The 24244-nt window shown below is 40.2% G+C and overlaps 1 protein-coding gene across 2 annotated transcripts in view; it reads right to left on the bottom strand.

The window, feature by feature from the left end:
• Positions 1-24244, bottom strand: part of RTTN (rotatin) — a 368340-nt gene that overhangs the window by 198533 nt on the left and 145563 nt on the right. For both annotated transcript variants that reach the window (XM_088475926.1, XM_088475927.1), the window contains exons 19-22: positions 20645-20816; positions 19113-19212; positions 13620-13708; positions 808-925 (exon numbers count right to left, since the gene is read on the bottom strand). In XM_088475926.1, coding sequence (XP_088332052.1) covers positions 808-925; positions 13620-13708; positions 19113-19212; positions 20645-20816 — 479 coding nt within the window. The remainder of the gene's footprint in view (positions 1-807; positions 926-13619; positions 13709-19112; positions 19213-20644; positions 20817-24244) is intronic.

Raw genomic sequence — 24244 nt, 5'->3', positions numbered from 1 at the left:
TATTATTTAAGTCTTTCCACTTAGAGAATCTCAGTAAAACATTTATACATAATGTGTAGATAGAACTCATTTACAAAGAGGAAAAAATCCACCTAGAGGTTACAATAATGCACCTTATCAAAACCACTTTGTACAGCAATGGTGGCAAATTTAATTTCTAAAGGTTTACAGTTGGGAGAGTATCATGTGCTCATTTAGCTCAACTCTAAATTGTAGTATTAAAATAGAACCGTCCATTATTTGTGTTCTACATGTAGAAACAAGCAGTATTTCAGTTGCACCCTATGCGTAACTTGCATTATCCATGTCAAATTCTGCACCCTTCAACTGAATTTGCTTTTTGATCTAAAGGAGGCCAATGACAAGTTCATTACATGTTTTCAAGTGTGAGTTTATAAGTGTTTGAGATAATCTTAATGAGATAAATATTAAGTATATATCATTCAGTAACGAAGATACTTTTCTGGAATAGGGGAGGCATTTTTGCATATTGTCACATATTAAAAGGTCACATCAGCTATTATCAATGTTTCAGTAATACTTTTTCTATTGCATCTCACATACAGTACTGACTAGATGACCATGAACTGCACCAACTAGCCCTAGCAAAGGTGAAACTTTCAGGCTGTTGTAGATTTCACATATGACCAAAAACCTTTTTTCTGATCATCTAAAAACAGCTAGAGTATAAAAACATATGCAAGGCTATATTTGAACCATGTGAGATACATTGTTAACATCCAAACAGAGAAATGGAAATAAATACATCCAAGGGAATAAAAAAAAAAGATGATGTGCAGTACAAACCTCTGAATAATGTAATAAGGAAATCTGGATCCTGTGCCAACGACAAACGCAGTACAGAATCTGCATACAGCAACTTTCGTAGAAGCGTTAAGCATGGCAAAACTATACACTCAAAAGCCTGGAAAAGAAAATCCAAAAACACATTGTTTTACTGCTTAACTTAGGTAAATGAAAATTCAGAACAGATAACAAGCGCAAATTAACGAATCGCATCATAAAGAAAAGCACACTTATCTAAAATATTTAAAAATCAAAGCACTAAAAAAAATTATTTCAAATATGACACATCAGGCAAATGAAAATGAATGCCAAAATAAATGTCACAAATAATATAAAAAAAATAAACATTTTATTCTCACCATAAAATCAATTCCTCAGAGTCCTTCTAAGGGACACTGGAAATAATTGGTTTAAGTGGGAGGGCTAAGGAATAGGCACTAAATAACTAATTCTATTGAGGCTGATACTCCCCTCCCTCTTAAACACTCCCTAATCCCACTTCCACCTGCAACTCAGTTTTTACTGTTCCAAAGCCTGATCGAGAACAAAATCATACACAACAAAATTAACATCACAGAAGAAGCCCAGTGTCCCCCAGATGAAATCAGAAGAATTGATTTTACGAGTATAAAATCTTGTTTTCACTTTCAATCTATTCGGGGTACACTGGAATCAATAGGACTTCCAAAAGCTAGCATAAGAACGAGGGGTATGTTCCAGCAATGCCATGCAAAAAACTTTTGATGCATACACACGGTCAGATTTTTATTCAGATCTGAATGATAACGATTTAAAAAATCGTTCAATCGTTCATATCTGAAAGAAAAATCTGACATGTGGGCAAAAATGAACGATACGCGTTCCCATTTGTCAGATAACGATATCTGACATCTGATGTGTTTGCAGACAGATTTGGTCGATTTCATTCATTTTAATACAGGCTGAAATCATTCAATTATTCAATCATTTGCAAATCGTTCATCTGACATATCTGACAATGTGTATGCACCATTTGTGCCAATAACTGGTGCCTTTAAAAGAAAAACTGTGAAAATGGTAACATTTTCTATAGGTGTGCACAGAAATCCATGTAGCTACCCTGCACAACTACTCAACTGGGACCGCCCAAGAGCTGCTCACAGCCCTCGTAGAATGTGCCCTGATTGGAACTGGAACTGGCTGTCCCACACACAAATAAGCCTGCCTTTCAATAGATCTAATCCACCTGGCAATGAACTTCAAACAAAACTAAGAGACTATCCGTCTTGCGAAAAGAAGCGGTCCACTCCATGCCCCAATGACATCCAGGAGATGGACAGAAGAATTCACCTCTGTAGAATTTGACTACCGAAATGCCAGCAAAAAATCTCATTATTGATACGAAAGATTAAAAAACACCTTCGGCTGAAACCGGCTTGTACGCAAAACCACCGTATCATGGTGAAAAATTTAAATTGGAGATTTACAAGAGAGAGCTGCCAGCCCGGAGATTGTCAGAGGGTATAGCTAACGAAAGAAAATAAACTTTTCACATAAGCAACCTTACATCTACTTCCTGAAGAGGTTGAAAGGACCTTGCTGTAAACACAGTGCAGGAAGTGGCACAATATAGGGAGGTTTAATCCTAACAATACCTGCATAAAAGTCTACACCTCTGGCAGCAATGCTAATCGCCTCTGAACAAAAATAGAAATTTGGCCCTTTAAGGAAGGAAGGCATAAACCCTGGTCTAGCCCCGTTTGTAAGAAATAAATAACATGTGACAAAATAAGGCCAGCAATGCCCGACAGTCACACCAGCCAATATATCACATCCACATCCTATGGTAAATAGCTGCTGTTACTGGCTTCCTAGCCTTAATCATAGTCTGTAGGGTAAGGCAAGGATATAACTTACACTCCATTCTAAAAAGGGGCTATAAACAAAATAATTGATTTGCATTTTGTGTGTGTCCAATTTTACTGTATATACATATGCAGGTCCGTACATCTTAAGCATTTTCCATAGGAGTTATACTTCTAGCGCTTTCTTTATAGAATATATACCTGGAAACATTTTCTTTATGAAAGCTGCTTTATTAGAATTTCTGAAGAGCTTGATTGCATTTACATATATAGTCTGTACCAGTGCCTTTGAGTACCCTCTAGATTCCAATATCTGGGTTTCAAGTGCCACGCCATTAAAGCCAGAAATTGCAAACCTGGGTACCGAAATGGTCCCTGGGTGAGCAGATTTTCCATAATGGAAAGGCACCAAGGGGGATCCACCAGCGTGGTTAACAGATTGTGATATCGTGCCCTTCCTGGCCTATTTGGGCCACCAGAAGCACATGTGCCCTTTCTCTCCTGGAATGAAAACAGGGAAAGGGGAAAAGGGGGGATATCGTCGCACAGACTATTGAGAGAGATATTATCTAAGGATAATAGGACCACTATACTATAAATGAATTAGAACACATCTAAAATGAATATATAAGGGCAGTGGTGGTGCTCACTAGAGTCATAATCATATGGAGAACAAACAGAAAAGGAAAAACTCTGTGTTGTGAGCACTCTTAAGTATTATACAAAGATTAATACGTAACTTTTAATCAGTAACAAAAATACATAAAATGCAAGCCCTACATACGCTACTAAAGAAAGTAGTGGGGACACATGTAAATAGAAAAATGCTTATGATATACCACTAAATATAACTAGACATACACATATATTGGGTACATACATACATTTAAGAAAGGATGAACAACTCCTTCTGGATATATAATTAATTACCAATGAAGAGCAGATAGCTGCATGAGCATAGCAATAAGCTCTGATTTCTAACAATTCAAAGTTGATAGAGTATATAGATTTGTTAAATCAGTACCTGGCGAAATATCAAGTGGAATAACATTCATACCATGTCAAAACCAATCATAATGTCATAATGGTATATACAGTCAGTATTCAAAATATAGAAGCATCACATAGCATTCCTTGATAACCTCAAGATGAAGTAAAAAATATAGTCAGGAGACAACAAGATTGCTGCCAATAACTCAAATAGTTCCCACCTGGCCTAGGTCATCTGTGAGAACATAAGAGCTAATGACATGCGTTGATCCTTAGAATATAAAGAGTGAATGGTACATTTCTCAGAATAAGTCTCAAATCCCCGGACGTCTTACATGTGCATAGGACGTGCAGTGAAAGGACCAATTTATCTGAGCTAGTCACCACTCAATAAGAAAAATTCTATAGTATGAGAATATTTATTGATCATCCAAAGATGTCAATATATTACATTATGTGCAAAATTGTGATAACAGATTTGTATCAACCAAATAAAGAAGAAATATCAGAAAAGCGAGGGAAAAAGAACCGATACTCCCAGTTCTACCACTACTCATTTAGTCCAAGGCCATTGATGAGAAGTGTGACATGGGGGGACAGTTATACCCTCTGAAAATAAAGAGTGAGTGATACGTTACTCAGATGTTCCTTTCTGCTTTCTGATGTCATGCTCTCGGCATCAGACAACTGATGAGAGAAGTATTAGTCTGAGATTGTACCTAATCAGTCAGAGTGATACAAAGTATAAGACTAAATAATTATAGCTGCTATTGAGTAAATATTGAATATAGTATAAATGTATGGTAATTTTGTTAACACAATCAATAGATCGACAAATACCCATTAAAGTAAAATGCACATTCAAAGTTTGAATATTGCGTGTGCTAATAATATGGGTATAGTACTAATATCCATAAGACACTCTTTGTCTGGTGATATTAAGTGCTTCCACAAGGTATTCACTTCAATGGATCACATATTAGTGAGGGAAACACTGTAGCAGGCAAATCTCGTGTGTCTGCTGGATAATGTAACAACTTGTAATGTAACAAAATCTCAATCCTCATATGTTCTCACAGGGAAAGGTATCCTGGTGTAAATTCCCTTAATGCTGTCTTGTGAGAACTTTTATATAAAAGGGAAACATTAACCCTTACAAACATTGGTGTAGACTTGGAAAACACCATAAGTAACAGACAACAACAAAATCATGATCCTGTATGGAAATCATATATAGAGGTATATCCAAATATCAAAACACTGGTCTTATAAGCACTTATATATATATATAACAAATTGCTAAGCCATACATACATTGGTGTAAATTTAATAAATGCTAGAAGTTGCAAACATTAGCAAAGTCGCGATCCTCTATAGAGATCATATATAGAGGTGTGTCCACATATCAGGACATTAACATGACTTCCCAAGAGAATACAGAATTGAGGATTTCTTTATAGGTATGTACTCGGAGCAGCAGTACAACAAAAACTTCATTTAGTTTAAAGTGCATGTGGTATTGGGGTAGAATACATCCCCGATAAGTGCTAAAGGATGGAAAGATTATCCATACCAGTTTACAAAATTAAAGATATGGTGGTATATCAAATAAAGGTCATACAATTAGACATAAAGGAAAGACACATAACTGAATACCAACTGATAGTAGTCGGGTCCCGTGCTGCGCAGCCACGGGCACCCTTTCTGTCAAAGGGTGCCCGTGGCTGCGCAGCACGGGACCCGACTACTATCAGTTGGTATTCAGTTATGTGTCTTTCCTTTATGTCTAATTGTATGACCTTTATTTGATATACCACCATATCTTTAATTTTGTAAACTGGTATGGATAATCTTTCCATCCTTTAACACTTATCGGGGGATGTATTCTACCCCAATACCACATGCACTTTAAACTAAATGAAGTTTTTGTTGTACTGCTGCTCCGAGTACATACCTATAAAGAAATCCTCAATTCTGTATTCTCTTGGGAAGTCATGTTAATGTCCTGATATGTGGACACACCTCTATATATGATCTCTATAGAGGATCGCGACTTTGCTAATGTTTGCAACTTCTAGCATTTATTAAATTTACACCAATGTATGTATGGCTTAGCAATTTGTTATATATATATAAGTGCTTATAAGACCAGTGTTTTGATATTTGGATATACCTCTATATATGATTTCCATACAGGATCATGATTTTGTTGTTGTCTGTTACTTATGGTGTTTTCCAAGTCTACACCAATGTTTGTAAGGGTTAATGTTTCCCTTTTATATAAAAGTTCTCACAAGACAGCATTAAGGGAATTTACACCAGGATACCTTTCCCTGTGAGAACATATGAGGATTGAGATTTTGTTACATTACAAGTTGCTACATTATCCAGCAGACACACGAGATTTGCCTGCTACAGTGTTTCCCTCACTAATATGTGATCCATTGAAGTGAATACCTTGTGGAAGCACTTAATATCACCAGACAAAGAGTGTCTTATGGATATTAGTACTATACCCATATTATTAGCACACGCAATATTCAAACTTTGGATGTGCATTTTACTTTAATGGGTATTTGTCGATCTATTGATTGTGTTAACAAAATTACCATACATTTATACTATATTCAATATTTACTCAATAGCAGCTATAATTATTTAGTCTTATACTTTGTATCACTCTGACTGATTAGGTACAATCTCAGACTAATACTTCTCTCATCAGTTGTCTGATGCCGAGAGCATGACATCAGAAAGCAGAAAGGAACATCTGAGTAACGTATCACTCACTCTTTATTTTCAGAGGGTATAACTGTCCCCCCATGTCACACTTCTCATCAATGGCCTTGGACTAAATGAGTAGTGGTAGAACTGGGAGTATCGGTTCTTTTTCCCTCGCTTTTCTGATATTTCTTCTTTATTTGGTTGATACAAATCTGTTATCACGATTTTGCACATAATGTAATATATTGACATCTTCGGATGATCAATAAATATTCTCATACTATAGAATTTTTCTTATTGAGTGGTGACTAGCTCAGATAAATTGGTCCTTTCACTGCACGTCCTATGCACATGTAAGACGTCCGGGGATTTGAGACTTATTCTGAGAAATGTACCATTCACTCTTTATATTCTAAGGATCAACGCATGTCATTAGCTCTTATGTTCTCACAGATGACCTAGGCCAGGTGGGAACTATTTGAGTTATTGGCAGCAATCTTCTTGTCTCCTGACTATATTTTTTATTTCATCTTGAGGTTATCAAGGAATGCTATGTGATGCTTCTATATTTTGAATACTGACTGTATGTACCATTATGACATTATGATTGGTTTTGACATGGTATGAATGTTATTCCACTTGATATTTCGCCAGGTACTGATTTAACAAATCTATATACTCTATCAACTTTGAATTGTTAGAAATCAGAGCTTATTGCTATGCTCATGCAGCTATCTGCTCTTCATTGGTAATTAATTATATATCCAGAAGGAGTTGTTCATCCTTTCTTAAATGTATGTATGTACCCAATATATGTGTATGTCTAGTTATATTTAGTGGTATATCATAAGCATTTTTCTATTTACATGTGTCCCCACTACTTTCTTTAGTAGCGTATGTAGGGCTTGCATTTTATGTATTTTTGTTACTGATTAAAAGTTACGTATTAATCTTTGTATAATACTTAAGAGTGCTCACAACACAGAGTTTTTCCTTTTCTGTTTGTTCCCTTTCTCTCCTGATCAACCTTCAGGCAACAGAGGAATTGATGGAAATAGATTAGCCAGCTGAAATACCCAAGGTGACGAGCCCACTAAGGTCATCTAAAGATCTGTGGATCATCTCCACAGCACAGAATCTTTTTGTTTAACCTGTAGGCCATCATATCTAGCTCTAGAACCCCCTAGCATTCCACAAACTAATCGAACACCCCCTGATGGAGTTATCATATCACCTGAGTGAGTTTGATGCAGACACAGAAAGTTGGTCTTTAAATTTTCCACTTCCGGAATAGATACTGCAGAGTGTACTGGAATAAACTTCAATGACCATCTCATTAGTTGAGATGTTTTTTGATAATGCTAGGCAAAGTCTTGTTGAAGCATAACGGTTGATGTATGCCACAGCCGAGGAAATGTCTGATTGTATCTTGAGAGAATCATCCAGGAGGAAATTTGGAGCCTGAAACAAAACATTGTACACTGCCCTTAACTCCAGAATATTGATTAGAAGAGTAGACTCCTTACTTGACCAACTGCCCTGAATTGCAAACCCAAGATAAGCACCAGCCAACCAGATAAACTGCCATCTGCTGTGACCAGGGTCCAATCTCAAACTGAGAACTGGTACCCCCTTGTCAGTCTGCACCAACAAAGTAGAATATGGTGTTGAAGCACTTCTGGATTGGAACCTTGCAAACAGGACGGGCTCAAAAAAAAATACCAGCATCTTCCCCAAAAAGCTCATGCACACCAGGATTGACACCCACTGTGCATGCAGCAAAATTCTCATCTGGTACTCTGAGTTGCCACTTTTTCCTGAAGGAAACGCTCTCTGATAAGTTTTGTCTAACAAAACCCCTAAAAAGATCATATATGCACTTGCCAGCGGTGTCCTTTATCCCCTGCATTGCTTGCACTGGCTACTGAGCCCCTGGCATGTCGGATTAGCTCAGACTCAATCATTCAGGGTCTGCTGGCAGGCCGTGTAATTGACATCATAGCTCTTTATGGGGATTATATGCTGTTGTTTCTGGCGGACACTGGTCCATCTCTAGAATGATTGATGGATGTTGTTAAGGATATTGGTTGTTTTTCAGGGTTACTGATTAATTGGTCCAAGTATAGTATTTTTCCTTTAAGTGGTTCCCTACCTCCTTCCTCTACTCTCTATTGCTCTCTACAATGGACTCTCTCCTTTCAGTATTTGGGTATCTCCATTTCATCTAATCCTGCAGATTTTGTAAAACTGAATGTGATGACCTCCACTTTTAAACGTAAGATTCAAATGTGGAAGAAATTTCCGCTTACAGTCACAGGGTACATTAATTTAATAAAAATGTCTATTCAGCCTAAATACCTTTACGTCCTACAGCACTCCCCTATATTTATTCCCTAAAAAGTTTTCTCCCATATTGATTCTATTCTCTCTTCTTTTGTGTGGAAGGATAAGAGACCTCGGATTGCTCTCCGTACCCTATGCAGATCAGTGGGCTCAATACAATTCAACGCAAATTGAATAGCGCAAGAAAGGAGATCCTGGAGCTATTCAATTCAGCTCATGGTTATGTCGGAGAATGCCCGTTCTCACGCCTTAAACATAGTGTTTAGTCGTGAGATCCGGCATTCTCCGACTAAACTGCCCAGTGCAATGCTGTTTCCTCGGTGCTAAGGGCAGAAAAGAGCATTGCGCCAATAGTCTTGTTGGATTTCTGCTCGCACCCCAGGAGGGGTGCGAGAAGAAATCCTTAGTCGGGCTTAACAGCATGCTAATTGAATAGCTCCGGGAGCTCCTTCCTGGCGCTATTCAATTCGTGTTGAATTGAATCCTAAGTCTGCAGGTGGTCTTGCTGTTTTTAACTTAAGACTTTATTATATGGCATCACAATTGTCACACTTGCTGACTTGATTGACGGCTGGTAATGAAACCACTCTGGCGTGATTTCTTGGTGAGCAAACTGGGTCACCTTTAGCTCCTTTACAGTTTTTACTCTCGCCAGGCTTGACTGGCCTGGCGTTTTGCTCAGGGACTATTTGGGGATGAGGTAATGGATCCTGATGTCCCCTGTGGTTTGAGTTTTTTTTTTTTTTTTTTAACTGGGTGTGCTGGGATCAGAGAACTTTTGGATATCTCACATTGTCAAAACACTTGGTCATCTGTTTTATAATGGCACAATTCATTCCTTTGACCATTTGCACATGGAGTTTGGCCTTCCTCGTATGGCCTTCAAGATACCTTCAGCTTCGTCATGCCCTGCGCACCCAGTTTAGATCTGATCCTATTTTATCACCTTCTCTTCTTAAACTTGCACTCTTCCAATTACCTTCTCGTAAGTCGGTCTCCTATCTTTATGGTGATCTTACCTGTCAACCTGCCGGATGCCCTTCTTCCCCTTAGGAATAAATGGGGACTAAATTTGGGTTCTCTTCAAGATGAGCAATGGGCTCAGTTGTTGGGTTCTATATGATACACTTCCCAGTGTGTCCTTTTTCAACAAATTCAATATTTTTTTTAATTGAGTAATTTTTTTTATTGAAAATTTTTTAAGATTTCACCCAAACATAAATTAAGAGTACAACATACAGTAGTGTTCATGGCAGACATAGAAATTACTTGAAGCCAATATACATATTGTATTACACTGACAGTAAAATCAAAACGTATATATATGTACATATAAAAACATACAACCAAAACACCCAGCAATAGGACAGCAACTAGACTCAGATTTAATCACATCCATTGGAAAAAAAATAATTTGGGATGAAGTCATAGAAGTTGTGAGGGCTGCAACTTCAGAAATTGGCTGTGTAACTTGCTCATCCACATCATAGCACCTCTCAGGAGTAAAACATGAAGGAAGGGTATCCACCTGTATGTTTTCAAGCTTTGTAAGAAGCCTTTGAGTAGAGGCACTGATAGCCTGAAGGATTTGTTGCACAGGGATAGCCATATTTAGGAAGAGATGTCGCACAGCAGGATTTCCAGTATAGCAGTAAAAACTGGATGTATGCTGCAGAAGCGAACACTCAGCGACAAGATGGCGGAGGCTAGCACACCACCAGAGCTCGACACCAAGAGAAATAGACAGGAGAGCTCAAAATGGCTGATATCTCCAGCACTTTATAAACATCATCGCCAGCTGCAACAGATGAAAGATGGCCACCAGTCCTTATGTATGGAGAATCCCACGATGGGCAACAGGAGAATGATATCCCAGCCAACAACAAAAGGCCCGCTGGAAGATAAGCAGCCGGTCCAGGAGCAGCGTTCCAGTGGAGACTACAGAGTCATAATGGCAGACTGGAGAGAAGTCCAAAATGGTGGCAGCTACATCCAGCACAACACAAACAGGCAGCAAGAGCTAGAGAGCTGGCAGTGGAGGGCCCGGAGTACCAGAATCGTGGCCGGAAACCAGGGAGAGACCAGCAGGTAAGTATCAGCCCGATCAGCAGCCACAGAGACCAAGAGCACATGAGACACCGGACCACATGCAGGATGGACAGGCCAACTTCAACTCCGGGGAGATACAATTTAAAGTGCCACTGGAAGAATCTATCGCGGTGCACCAAAGAAGGCAGGATGTATTAGCCCACTCTGGTAGCATCCATAAAGCAGGAATAGTTAACTGACCACGATAAAATCAGGATATATGCAGGAGAGCTGGTAAAATGCTGCCTACACCAAGCTACTCTAGGTCACGTCCCCACAAATCCATTATTTTATTTTACACAGGTCCTACATTTCCCCCGTTTCTATTGCATATATTGATATTACTGTTCCCACTAATTGCCCTAAATGTCGTGCACTTGACTGTGATTTTTGCCATTTATTATGGGATTGCCCTAGGGTTAATGATTTTTGGAAATTACTGTGATCAGATATCCAATTTACTTTTCCACCATTACCTCCACTAGAAGCAAAACTTTGTCTATTCGCATGGATATTGAAGATTTGTTTAATATCAATATTTATCGTTATGTTTTAGGCTTATCAACCTTGGTTAAAGTAATTATTGCCCGCTCCTGGTACGCTCCAGACCCTCCATATATACACTATGTGACAGGCGTTGGTCAATGGTACATTTGACCATGAACGTTATGTTTATACTAGTCTTAAAGCCCTTCCTAAATTTCACAAGCTATGGGACAGATGGGCTCTCTCTCCATTGGGCCTTCGTAGACCTGTTGGAGATCCTCCCATGTAACCTATAATTTTTATTTGTTATAAATGTTTCCTTAATTTGCCCCTTTTACCTCCATGCGAGAGTTGTTTATGTGCTGTAACTGTGATTTGGGGCTTGGCTTCTTACTGACAACCCTTTGACCGCATAATTTGTTACTTAAGGATGTGCTCTTTATCAGCAACACTTATGTTTTCTTTTTGTGTAATTTTATCTGTACTTTCTTTTTGTTCTGTTTCTAACATGCAGAAATGTTTCAATGAAAAAGAACAAGATCATACATGCTTGGACTTTGGGAAATTTATGATCCATCCGTACTCCTCCAAAGTTTCTATTACGACCTAAAAATAAACGTTGAGCTGTGCATTGGACCATGCACTGATCAGTAAGTTGTCGCATAAGAGGGCTGAGGTGCCCCAGAGGAAATAACTAAAAATAAAAAAAAAAAAGACTAGAAAGAAATAACATCCTGATATCTTTGTGCCTGTCCTGCAGGTATTACATTAAAAAAAATGAGTTTCAGGTGAAAAGGGTTTAAGGGGGAGGGAAGTTACAGCCTCAATATAATTAACTATTTAGTGTCTCCTCCTAAGCTTTCCTACTGAAACCCATTGTTTCCAGTGTCCCCCAGATAGGAAGAAAGAGAAATTAATTAAACCAGAGGTTCTCAAACTCGGTCCTCAGGACCCCACACAGTTCACATTTTCCAGGTCACCCAGCAAGTGCACAGGTGTATGCATTACTCACTGACACATTTTAAAAGTTGGAGCTAATTATTTCACTTGTGATCCTGTGAGTAGACCTGGAAAACATGCACTGTTTGGGGTCCTGAGGACAGAGTTTGAGAACCTGTGAATTATACAATCCAAATCAGCACTACAGTACACTGGGTTTCCTGTATTTCTAGCAGAAGGATATTTTTTTGCGGCTCTTAGTGGCACAACAGAAAATCAAGTACATTTCTCTACCTCTGCCCTAAATGAAATGATTTAGATATAATTCATCATAACCCTAGATATATCAGACAATATGACACTCCAAATGTCATAGTTATTTAAAATCACTGCAATAGCTGATTAATGAACAACATAATGCATTTTACACTAGTAGCAGTAATTTACAGATAACAAAAAAACAGCGAATATGAATAGCATGTCATGGTGCAGAATGTGTTATGTAACAATCTCAAATCAACACATATGGTCCAGTGTAGTTGGCTGGAGAAATGTCCATGGATAAAATTTGTATATAGTCACCCACATGTATGCATTTTGAGATGTATCTGCACCTTTAGTATAAGCCATCATCAGTGTGTGTACATGAACCTGCTAGGTGCAGAATATACGCCTCCTAACATACAGTTCTGCATAGCCCACATTTAGCTGATATTTGTCACACCCAGGTGCCGCCTCTCTGGTCATAAGTGTAGATGAGATCAAAATATGTAGAACTGTGTAATCGTCTACACATTTCACAGTACAAATTCACACAAGTTACGCTCCATAAATGAGCATTCTTACAACTCCGCATCTGTCCCAAATTCCCTACTTGTGCATTGTACAGACTAACTATAGTGCACAATACACTACAATAAACTGCAGTACATTATCTTTTAAGGTGGACATATGGCTACTTTGTGTGGTCATCCAAATAAAAGTGATATGGATGCTAAATTAATAATTCAGTGTTCTATCAAAACTTTAGCACAATAACACCTACAGAATATAAACTATTTTAAGCTTATTTCACTCAACAAAAGGTGGAATTAAGCTTTAGGGGCCTATTTACCAAGACAGTATTTCATATCTCCCACAGCCTCCATCCGGCTCCGGAAATTGACACTGTTCACATGGAGACTTTTAAAGATGTGAAAGTCTTCTCCAACGTGGCCGAGATGTAACTTGCACAGACGGTGGTTATCGCAACCACTGTCCTTGAGTAACATTTAGTAGATATCAGCATAATCATGTAAAAAATTATTATTCCCGCTGCTATGTACTGTATATCACAGCACTTTTAATACATATGCCCCTTAATGGTATATGTAAACCTTACACAGTAAGTGTACTTACCTTTCCATCTTGGCACACACAATTTTGTAAAATGTTCCTGATCTTTTCCACAATCCCCAGTTCTTTAACAACACTGTGCATTGTCATATCTGGAAATAAACAAGGATAAAAGTAATAATAATGAACCAAATTCATATCTTCTATTTCCTGCTCTGTAGATGGATATATTGTAGATTGAAATATGCTACAATTATATTTCCCTGCTGGTCATATCCTCACCACATATTAATTGGTGTAGATCCATGCAATGGTTGGTAATGCAGTGTCAGAAGTGAGAAGTACATAATGCCACAAAAGTTACAAACAAAACATAATCACAATCACATCTATGGCATATTTAAGGCTTGCTTAATACACACATTTTTTAAATAGATAGACTCCATAAAGTACTGACAAATTGTGAATGCAAACAATTATAAGGTTAGTGTTTTGGTAATCATGTTTATAGAGCAAATTAACTAGTTGAGGGGTTAAGGGAACTGACTGACAGTTGCTGAAAGCTCTCTTTGGAACCACCTGTTAGATCCTTGGGGCAAAGGAACATAGTCTACCTGTGTCTCTGTCAGTAAAAACTAGATTGCAAGCTGAACTGTGCAGGATACTTTGTCATTTTTTAGTCATGCTTCTGCAAAAATGTAATTACTTGCATTTTGTCTTGGCACTGACATGTTCTGACATTTCTAATACCAAGATGTCATCCAAATATTGTCATATCGTGACCCTATTTTCCCATTTTCGATACTAATGTCACCAGTACTTTTGTAACGGTTCTTGGAAACATTGCCCGGCGGAAAGGCAGACAGATGATTTGGAAGTGGGTCACAAGTGCATTTGGTGAGGTAAATTACATTTGTGGTGTGCGATGAAGTCAGATAGAGTAGTCCTTGCCATGAATCCTGGAACTTGGTAGTTTTGGAGTCCTTATAGATAACTGTTTTACACATGCTGCACGTGGCACACTCATGAAACTTTTCTTCTGTCTTAATGGGACGTGTTAGTTTACACTGCATCTGGAAACCAAGAGGAGAGCCTATGTGCACCCACTGGATGTACCGGCCCGGATGACTTCCGTACACGTGGCAATAGGAAATCGCAGCCTGCACTACATCTTGTACACCTGTAAATCACCTATAAAAACCAGACTTTACAACTAATATACATCGTCTTGAAAAAGCTAGTTAGGCTGGAAACGCATCGCCAGCTCCTTTAGGTCACACCAGGACTGTCTACCATTACCAAGGTCGTTACCAGTTTGTAAAATATGCAAGGTTGGTTCCAGAGCAGTCTCGTTGGAACCCCACACTGACTTCCATCTACTTTCTGGTATTGGCAGATCGGTTTCTTATGCTTATGTGAGCTATATTGTTATTTGTATTTTACTTTCCATTGTTCTATGGTAAAATTACTTTTTACTTCAACAGTAAATTGATTGCTAAATTCACAATGGCATCATAGATTTTTACTGATTGCACAGGGCTTGAGAATCTTGGATATTTGTAGACCTTATGCCTCTACATTATTGGTATACTGCTTCATACAAGATCATTATGGTATCGCATTATTTTAATTTTTTTATCTTTCCATAAATACTGATGGACTACATTGAACAAATAACCATCTACTAAGGGAAGTATCTTTTATCGAATTGTTTTTTCACATTTTGAATAGCACCCAGGGCACACTAACATTTGCTTTTCCTTTTACATGTTATTTTTGGATCTGTTGGGAGATCCCACGTAGTCCACCACAAGACACAGTCTTAAGGGTGCTCCAGTGGCGGAACTCCCGGAGACAATGGAGTCATTTGCCGCCGGGCGTCAGCCCTGAAGGGGGCACCTGGCTCCATTGTCCCCGGGAGCTGCATGGAGAAGGAGCGCTGCTGATCGGCGCTCCACCTCCATTGGCGTAACTACGGAGGGTGCAAGGGGTGTGGTTGCACCGCCTGCACCCTCCATTTGCAGGGCGCCTGCTAAGAATGTTACCAGCGGGCGCCCGGCTCCTATTCAAACACCCGGCGGCAGCCGGATGACGGAGCTTCCTTCCGTCTTCCGGGTCCCGCAGGGCACTATGGGAGTGACATCATAACATCACTCCCATAGTGCCGAGGAGCGGACGCCGAGGACGGAGCTCAGGCGTGAGCTCCGTCTTCCGGGTCCCGCAGTGCACTATGGGAGTGACATAATGACGTCACTCCCATAGTGCCGAGGAGCGGACGCCGGGGATGGACGGCAGCAGCACTGGGGATAAAGGTAAGTGTTTGTTTGTTTTTTTGTGTGTGTGTGCACGCGCGCGGTGGAGGCCATCACTACTGGGGGCAACTACAGGGGCTCACTACTGGGGGCAACTACAGGGTGCTCACTACTGGGGGCAACTACTGGGGGCAACTACAGGGGCAACTACAGGGGCCTCACTACTGGGGGTAACTACAGGGGCCTCACTACTGGGGGTAACTACAGGGATCTCACTACAGGGGTCTCACTACAATGGCCTCACTACAGGGGTCTCACTACAGGGGTCTCACTACTGGGGCCAACTACAGGGGTCTCACTACTGGGGGCACCTACAGGGGCCTCACTACTGGGGGCAACTACAGGGGCCTCACTACTGGGGGCAACTACAGGGGCCTCACTACTGGGGGCAACTACAGGGGCCTCACTACTGGGGGCAACTACAGGGGCCTCACTACTGGGGGCAACTACAGGGGGCTCACTACTGGGGGCAACTACAGGGGGCTCACTACTGGAGGTACTGCATAGGGGAACCATTACTGGGGAGCACTACATAGGCGGGCACTGCATAGGGGGACCACTACTGGGGGCATTATACAAAAGGAACAGCATAAGGGGGGCGGCAGCAGCTGGGGCTGGCATAGGTGCTGGTGGTGGTACATTTTAGTTTTGGGGGGGCACCAACATTTATCTTGCCTCCGGGCACCTGGGATGAAGTTACGCCACTGGGGTGCTCTGATTATTCCTGCCTACATATTATTCCCCTAAGAAATTAGGAAGTGTTGTCCCATGAATCAGAGCCTGAGAAACTTCATATGGTGAACTGACACTGGAAGATGAAAGTGTTTTGATCCTACGGATGTGGGAAAATCACTTTTGTTGATGCAAGTTAGAATTCACTGATTCTATTTGAAATGGTATGGCATTGACAAACTTTTTGAGTCTCCTTTAGTCCAGAATAGTTAGCATGGCTCCTGTGGATTTTTTTACAAATAATAACGTGGTACAAAAACCTTTACACGTCTGATCTAAAGGAACAGGGGCAATTTCTCAGGCTATGAATAGTTCTGTAGAATGTCTTGCAAATCCTCTAAATATGATGGGTTTAATGAAGTTATGGACTGCACAACACATTTCCTTTGGATACTGATGAAACTCTGTGGTCTATGCTATGTACTAAGCTTTGGACACAGATAAAGTGGAACAATATAAAGTACCAACCAATCAGCTCCTGTCATTTTTCAAACACAGCCTGTAATGTGACAGTAGTTGATTGGTTGGTACTTTATCTCCGTCCACTTTATCTCTCCCCAAGGCTTAGAATATAGACACCTCTGTTCTGTATTACTTACATTCTTACCATTCTGAAAAATGAATTGATCATTAATAGTGTGCCCATGTTTTCATAATGCTCACTGTTTGCTACCCTGAGTATCTGATGCCATAGACATTGCTAAAAAAGCAAATACGTCTGATGAAGTCTCACAGAGGGTTTTTACTTAGTGTAGAGATTCTCTTCAATAAAAAATTATTTAATCCAAACTATAAGCTGCGTAAATCCTTCCTTTCTGGACTCAGCCCTTTTATTCATCATACCTATGATTAACAATACACAATACAAATCACCTCATATATAACTTGAGTGGGTGAGTTTGGGCTGTTTGAGGTTGTCTAAGGCTCCATATAGCATCTGTATGCTGTTTTCTCCATATGCAGCTTGTATAACAGTGTCGTTGGAAACAGTGAAAACATTGTACAGCTGATTCAAGTCCCCTCACTGCCGCATGGTCTTTGTCTGTTGCTGTTTCAAAGATGCAGTTCTCCCCCAGGAGGTTTCAGACAGGGGACTGGCACACATTGTTGCAGCTTCATAAATTACCTTTGATGATGTGATCCAATGCACCTAAGTAGATGCCAATTTCGCTACATATTGGAACATGATCTTTGTTCCACACAAGAAAGTGCCAGTGATAAATTAATTTACCTAAATGGAGGTAAAGTATATGGTAAAAGATTACCAGACTAGTTTTTTCCCTTGATTCCACCAAATACAAATGGGAACTAAAGTAGCTCCATGCTGGAAAAATGATTCCAAACCACTGGCACACAATATGTACATCATGCTAGTGTTTGTAGCTCATGGCCGGGACACTGTGGGAAGTTAAACACATTGAAGTCAATGGAGTGACTTCCATTAACCTTCCCAAAAGCCAATACAAATGCAAGTTAATAGCAGCATGTTGAACCTGTTAGCATTTGACATGGAGTGTCACTAACTTTTAAACTTGATTTCTTACAAAATAGGTATTGTGCTTAAAAGTGTTATGAGCTTATCTTTACTATATAATATCATTCTAATATTAAAATGGCTTTACTCTTCATCAATAGAATCAGCTAAATTATGTGAAAAAGTCATCTGCTTCCAAGTTATTTAATCTAATGGGGAGTATCCACTAGACGATAAAGTTGAACGATAATGATAAAATCGTTCGATAATCGTTCAAACATCGTTTGAACATCGTTTGCAAATCGTGCAGTAATTGTTTCTAAGGATGTACAATGCGCGCTCCCGCTGGTCGTTTGATCGTCTCCTCCATCGACTGAACATGCAGGTCAATTTCACTTGATTGCTTACAAATCGTTTACACATGGTTTACACATCGTTCACGCTGAACGATCAAACGATGAACCACTATCTGCCCACTATAGCTGAAAGCTCTCAATCACAGATTCAAACAACATAGTTTATCGTTAGATCTTTTGAAAATCGTTTGCAAATCTTTTGCACATTGTTCAGAGTGGAAGATCAAATTTCAGGGGAAACTTCACGGGAAAATCGTTAAGAGGTTGGACAGGGATAAAATCGTCTAGTGGATGCCCCCCATTACTTTTGACAGCAAGTTCCTCAACTTTGGTTGTTGCATTTTACTGCAGTCTTGCACCTGACACTTTCTTTCAAGGTCCAGATTGCATTAGACTGATAAAAGCCATTTGCTGATGGCTCGGTGCAAACTTTGCACCTAAACTGAATCTTAATAAATGAGAATTAGAACTGTATGTGGATTTTTGCTTATTTCACTTCTGGTTTTAGAAATACATTTAGATTTCATTTAAAAATAGGATTCTAGTAATGGCAACTCCAGAAGATATATGACAGATTTTTTGTGCCTGCTGATGTATCCTTTCTGTAGAAGAGCAAAGTTAATCTAACTGATTATTCTCAGGTGACACAAAACATAAAAAACAAACAAGTTGCTTATCTTACCTTGTGTTATAACTGCCAGCTGTTCAGCTGCTGATTTGCGAAGTGCTATGTCCACATTTTCTGAAGTAAAGATTTCAGCCACTTTCTTGACAGTCTCTGCCTACAGATTCAATGCACAGTGCATACTGATTAATAAACCTTGTGGGTTGCCAAAAAATAACAACACACTTTCCAGAGAGAACATGTCTGGGCGTATTGAATAACAAACTGTTTTAACAGAACTTACAATAAAAATAAAAAATCAAGGCACACATTCATAACTTACATACCCATTTTAAATAATGTAGTGTACAATATGTATGTGTATGGATATACTGTATGTCACATTATTCAAAGCTCCTGAGCTGGTCTTCTGGTTCCAAACACTATTGTCACAATTACAAAAAAGTTTCATGGGCTTAATGGGCTGAAATCTGCATGCACTAAACCGGGCTAAACAGAAATTTCCATAATTGGTGCATTATGTGGTTTTAAGACTTAAGGGCCTATGTATCAAGCCGTTTTTTACATAAAATTATGCAGAAACTTCCCAGAAATTTCCAGCAAAGTGCTAATTAGCACTGCAGATCTCAGTCCCCACTATTTTCAAAGGGGACTACGATCTCAGCCCTATGTACTAAACTACGGTAGTTTACACCATATTCAGATAGTGTAAACTACTGTAAGCCTATGGAGGCTCCAGAGGCAGGAAAGAGATCTTTTGAGCTCTCCCCCGCAGCCCACGCCCAGTATCGGAACCCTCATGGAAGTCTTTCACTTCTGTGAAAGACTTCTACTAAATCTAACTTGCGGGGACAGCGGTTACCGCAATCACTGTCCCTGCGAGTTCTCCGTAGTACATAGCCGGGGAATTTTTATTATAAATGAAAACATACCCGGCGAGTTAGGTACATAATAATCGTGGCAGTACAGTACAATAGTAGTTGGACATCAGTTTTAATGTGAACTCATACTGACATGTCTTTTGTTGTTATATGTAATTTCTTGTACACTTTGCCTAAGTCATGAATTGTACAATTGCTTGTCAACTATTTTAATAAAAGGATTAAAAAAACAAAAACAGACATTTCCATTAGTGTTGAACCTAAAGCTGGGGTACACACCCTACATAGTTGTTATCCAGCGATGTGATGTAACGAATACATCACGCACACCGAACACCCACTGCACAATCCAGTGTAAGACGGTGCGATATGTCGTTACATGATGCATGTAACTGCACCGTGTCATTCACTGCATCGTCCCATCTGCCGTGCAGAACCGCAGATGGGACGATGCGATGAATGACATCGTAAATGACGGATTGCGCGTACACACTATATGATGTGTACAATATATTGTTTCAATGTGCGTCCGTACAATATCTCATATTGTATGTACCTAGCTTAAAATCAAATGACTCCAAACATTTTAATTAATACTAAAATACAACTAAAGTAACTGTCATTTTATAGAAGTTATTTCACATCATATATACAGAATCAAACATAAAAGGCTGTATTTTGCAAATGAAGATCAATGCAGATATTAACCTTGAAAAAGGATATTCCCTTGTTGTCCAGCTTTAAGTCAAGTGGTCGCTCTGTGATATAAAGACTAACAGCCTTAGACATTATACTTCCTTGTAATTCAGGGCGCTTGCAGTTAGACCCGTTTTCATTAATTAAGTGGACTAATAACCACTTAATACCCAGTGAACGTAATCTAGATAAATTTAAAAAAGGAGAGAAAACTGTAAATTAGAGTATTCTTTTTAGTTTGAAAAGATCAATTGTAACTTTGTGTCTAAATTCAATTTTGAAAGCACTCACTGAATTAAATATTTTTTTTTTTAGATATTTTATTACAAGACTGCATATTACAAACATTATAAAAAGTTATCCATACATGATTACATACATCCTATAATCTAACTATAATCCATTTTATGTATCCTGATGACCTTTTCCTTATACAGCCCAATAAACTTAGGGGAGTATTTATCAAAGACTGGAGAGAGAGAAAATTGTGAGAGATAAAGTACTAACCAATCAGCTTCTAACTTACATTTTAAAAGCGGTGTTTGAAAAATGACAGTTAGGAGCTGATTGGTTAATACTTTTTCTCTCATCAAGCTTTAGTACATAGACCCCTTAGTGTTTTTAATAACACCATGATATTAAGTCTCTTTATCTTTCACATTTTACTTCTATCATCATTTATGTTCTAAACATTCTTTCATTCTGTTATCCTGATATTTTCCCAGATTACTAATTTATTTTTTCATAATCAAAGTATTGTATGTCCCAATAATAATTCTTCTTCCATACACCATTTTGTCTGAGTTACTTCTTTACGAATATCCCTTTTTACTCGAGATGTTAGTTTATAAATATATGGTAGCCATATGGAGAATTTTTTTTTTTACTTTTTGTTCCTTGTCATGTATCATCTCTACCCATTCCATTTTGAACAGATATGAAATCCTGGGATATAATGATGCCATGTCCATTGGGTCTGGCGATATCCATTGCATTAGTATAGTTTTTTTTGTCATCACTGTGATCCTAGCTATCCACTGTCTTTCCCCCAATGACAGTGTATTCCCACCATCTCTAGGTATACAATTCCATATTGCCCATTCTGGAGTCAGTTCAAATGATTTACCGATCATAGGGCCTGATTCAGACCCACTCGCGAGCGGCTGTCCGCTCGCAAGTGGGTCGATGTTATGGACTGAGCATGCGCACGACGGAGGGAGCTCCGTCGTGCGCATGCGCCAGACGCGACGAGCGAAGGAAAGTCCTTCACTCGTTGTGTCCGATCAAAGGGGGCGTGCTGTCAATGTTGATTGACAGCACGCCCCCTTTGGTGGGCGTGCCGGGGGCGTGCCTCCCTGACGGGAGCGTTCCCATGGGAACGCCTCCCGTCAGAAGCCGGCCCACTGACATCACTAGTGATGTCAGTGGGAGTGATTTTGGCTCTGATAGAGCCAAAATCACTCCGGAGCTTGCGGTTGAAAACCTCAACCGCAGGCTCCGGCTCGCAAATTCGATGGTCGCGATGGTCTCGACCATCGCGACCATCACAATGCACGCTCGTATAGCCTGTGGGTGGTGACCCACAGCTATACGAGCGTCCAGGAGGACGCTCCATGAAAATGGAGCCCGGCCCTCATTCAGAGCGTGCGCTCTGCTCAGAGCGTACGGCTCTGAATGAGGGCCATTGTACCTATATACACATGTGCTAGTGTCCAGAATTTTATTACTTCATTACAGTCCCATAGACAGTGCATTATATCCGCTTCAGGTTTATTACATTTGTAGATGTTCCCATAATGACTTTAGTTTTGGTGTAATATATGCACAATGTAATATTTTAAAATGTATCTCTGTACAGCCATGACCAAAAGTTTTGGGAATGACACAAGTATTGGTTTTCACAAAGTTTGCTGCTTCAGTGTTTTTAGACCTTCTTGTCAGATGTTACTATCAGGGGCGGATTGGGCCGCCGGGATGCCGGGCTGGTTCCCGCTGGGCCGGTCCCTACTATGGCCGGCCACCCTCCACTTACCCACCCGCTGCCAGCCTGCCACGATCGGAGCTCAGCTCCGATCGGGCAGCTACCTTCTACAGCTTCTGCGCATGCGCAGAAGCTTACTAATGGTTAAATAAAAAATGGCCGATGGAGGAGCTGCTGCGCATGCCTGGCAGCAGCTCCTCCCATAAGCCTTTGCGGAGCCTGTCAGTCACAGCTGACAGCTCCGCCTCCAGCCCCTCCGCGCAGCCCGGCTCTACTCCGTGCAAGCTGCAACAAGCATTGTGACGCAGTCGGCCACAGACACAAGCAGCATGCAGCCAGAGGAGCAGCAGATGACACCAGCAGCTGGCCACAGTGACAAGCAGCGGACAGCCAGAGCATCTTCAGGTAAGTGTTGGATGCGGAGGGAGATGGGAGGGGAGGGGGAGCTGACAACGTTGGGGGGAGGGGTGGGTAAGCTAATGATGCAGGGGCCCTCGGAAAGAGGCTGAGATACACAAGGACTGGGGGGAAATGAGGATGAGATACACAAGGACTGGGGGGATATGAGGCTGAGAGACAAACTGGGGCTAAAGAATAAGACAGAGAGGTACACTGGGGTCCTGGAGAGACATAGGGGGTTCTGAAGAGAGAGACAATGGGTCCTGGAAATGGGAAACAGAGGGAGCCTGGAGAACCACAGGGAAGCCTGGGGATGGAGAGACGTACGGGCATCTGGAGACACAGAAATTGTTTGATCAGGGAAATTAATTTTGCCCTGCAGAAAAACTTCTGCTACTGTAGGTTATGATGATGACATTAGTTATATTTCTACATAAACAGGCATCTTCCAGAAAATGTGATCTTCTACATGAATAGTGAATACCAATTGAAGACGCTGCCCAGTGAGGCTGAAATTCTTCAGAGGTTCCCTGTTGCAAAGAAACCACCAGGTAAGAAAAGACTTTCAAACTGACTGGCCTGTACCTAGTGCAGAGGGATGGGGGCCCCAATTAAAATGGTATAATTGACCTAGATTTCTGTTGTCGGCCCTGTTCTCCTCAGTGGCTTGCAAAAGCAGCTCCAGGCCCTGACGAGGGAATATCCTGCCCTCCTCCACAGACTCCGCCCTTTCAACAAACCCACCTTCTCAAAATACCCGCCCCCTTTAGGGCTGCTTCCAGAAATTTCCCGGGCTGGTTTTCCATCCCAATCCGCCCCTGGTTACTATGGTATACTGAAGTAAAATGACAAGCATTTCCTAAGTGTCGAAGGCTTTTATTGACAATTACATTAAGTTTATGCAAAGAGTCAATATTTGCAGTGTTGATCCTTCCTTTTCAAGACCTCTGCAATTCGCCCTGGCATGCTGTCAATCAAATACTGGGCCACATACTGACTGATAGCCGCCCATTCTTACCTAATCAATGCTTGGAGTTTGTCAGAATTTGTGTTTTTTTGTTTGTCCACCCGCCTCTTGAGGATTGACCACAAGTTCTCAATGGGATTAAGGTCTGGGGAGTTTCCTGGCCATGGACCCAAAATTTTGATGTTTTATTCCCCGAGCCACTTAGTTATCACTTTTGCCTTATGGTATAATATGTGATGCTATTGTGTTAACATAACTTCTTCTT

This window comes from Taudactylus pleione, unplaced genomic scaffold (assembly GCF_031769625.1).
Source record: "Taudactylus pleione unplaced genomic scaffold, aTauple2 ptg000179l, whole genome shotgun sequence".
In the NCBI taxonomy this organism is placed as follows: domain Eukaryota; kingdom Metazoa; phylum Chordata; class Amphibia; order Anura; family Myobatrachidae; genus Taudactylus; species Taudactylus pleione.
This window is presented reverse-complemented; position numbering and strand designations above follow the sequence as displayed.